This window comes from Etheostoma spectabile, unplaced genomic scaffold (assembly GCF_008692095.1).
Source record: "Etheostoma spectabile isolate EspeVRDwgs_2016 unplaced genomic scaffold, UIUC_Espe_1.0 scaffold498, whole genome shotgun sequence".
Lineage (NCBI taxonomy): Eukaryota > Metazoa > Chordata > Actinopteri > Perciformes > Percidae > Etheostoma > Etheostoma spectabile.
This window is the reverse complement of record NW_022605619.1, coordinates 239,381-239,585: the sequence shown is the minus strand read 5'-3', so window position 1 is coordinate 239,585 and position 205 is coordinate 239,381. Positions and strand designations below refer to the sequence as shown.

At 49.3% G+C, this 205-nt stretch overlaps 1 protein-coding gene across 1 annotated transcript in view; it reads right to left on the bottom strand.

The window, feature by feature from the left end:
- The window catches only part of vps33a (VPS33A core subunit of CORVET and HOPS complexes), a gene marked incomplete in the record, with an annotated part of 15,911 nt that overhangs the window by 5,879 nt on the left and 9,827 nt on the right, over positions 1-205 (bottom strand). Inside the window, 1 exon segment of the mRNA XM_032511857.1 lies at positions 72-139. Coding sequence (XP_032367748.1) covers positions 72-139 — 68 coding nt within the window.

The following is a 205-nucleotide window of genomic DNA, read 5'->3' as shown; positions in this document are numbered from 1 at the left end:
CACACACACACACACACACACACACAAAAACACACACACACAAGCACGCACAGAGAGAGAGAGACACACACCTTGTCTGTTTCGACCCCGGTCATGAACTCCTGCTCCACCGTCAGATTATCGAAGAAGGCCTCAGACGCTGAAACAAGAAAACACACATGACACAAAACCTCCTACAGGACACAAACCCTCCTACAGGACACAA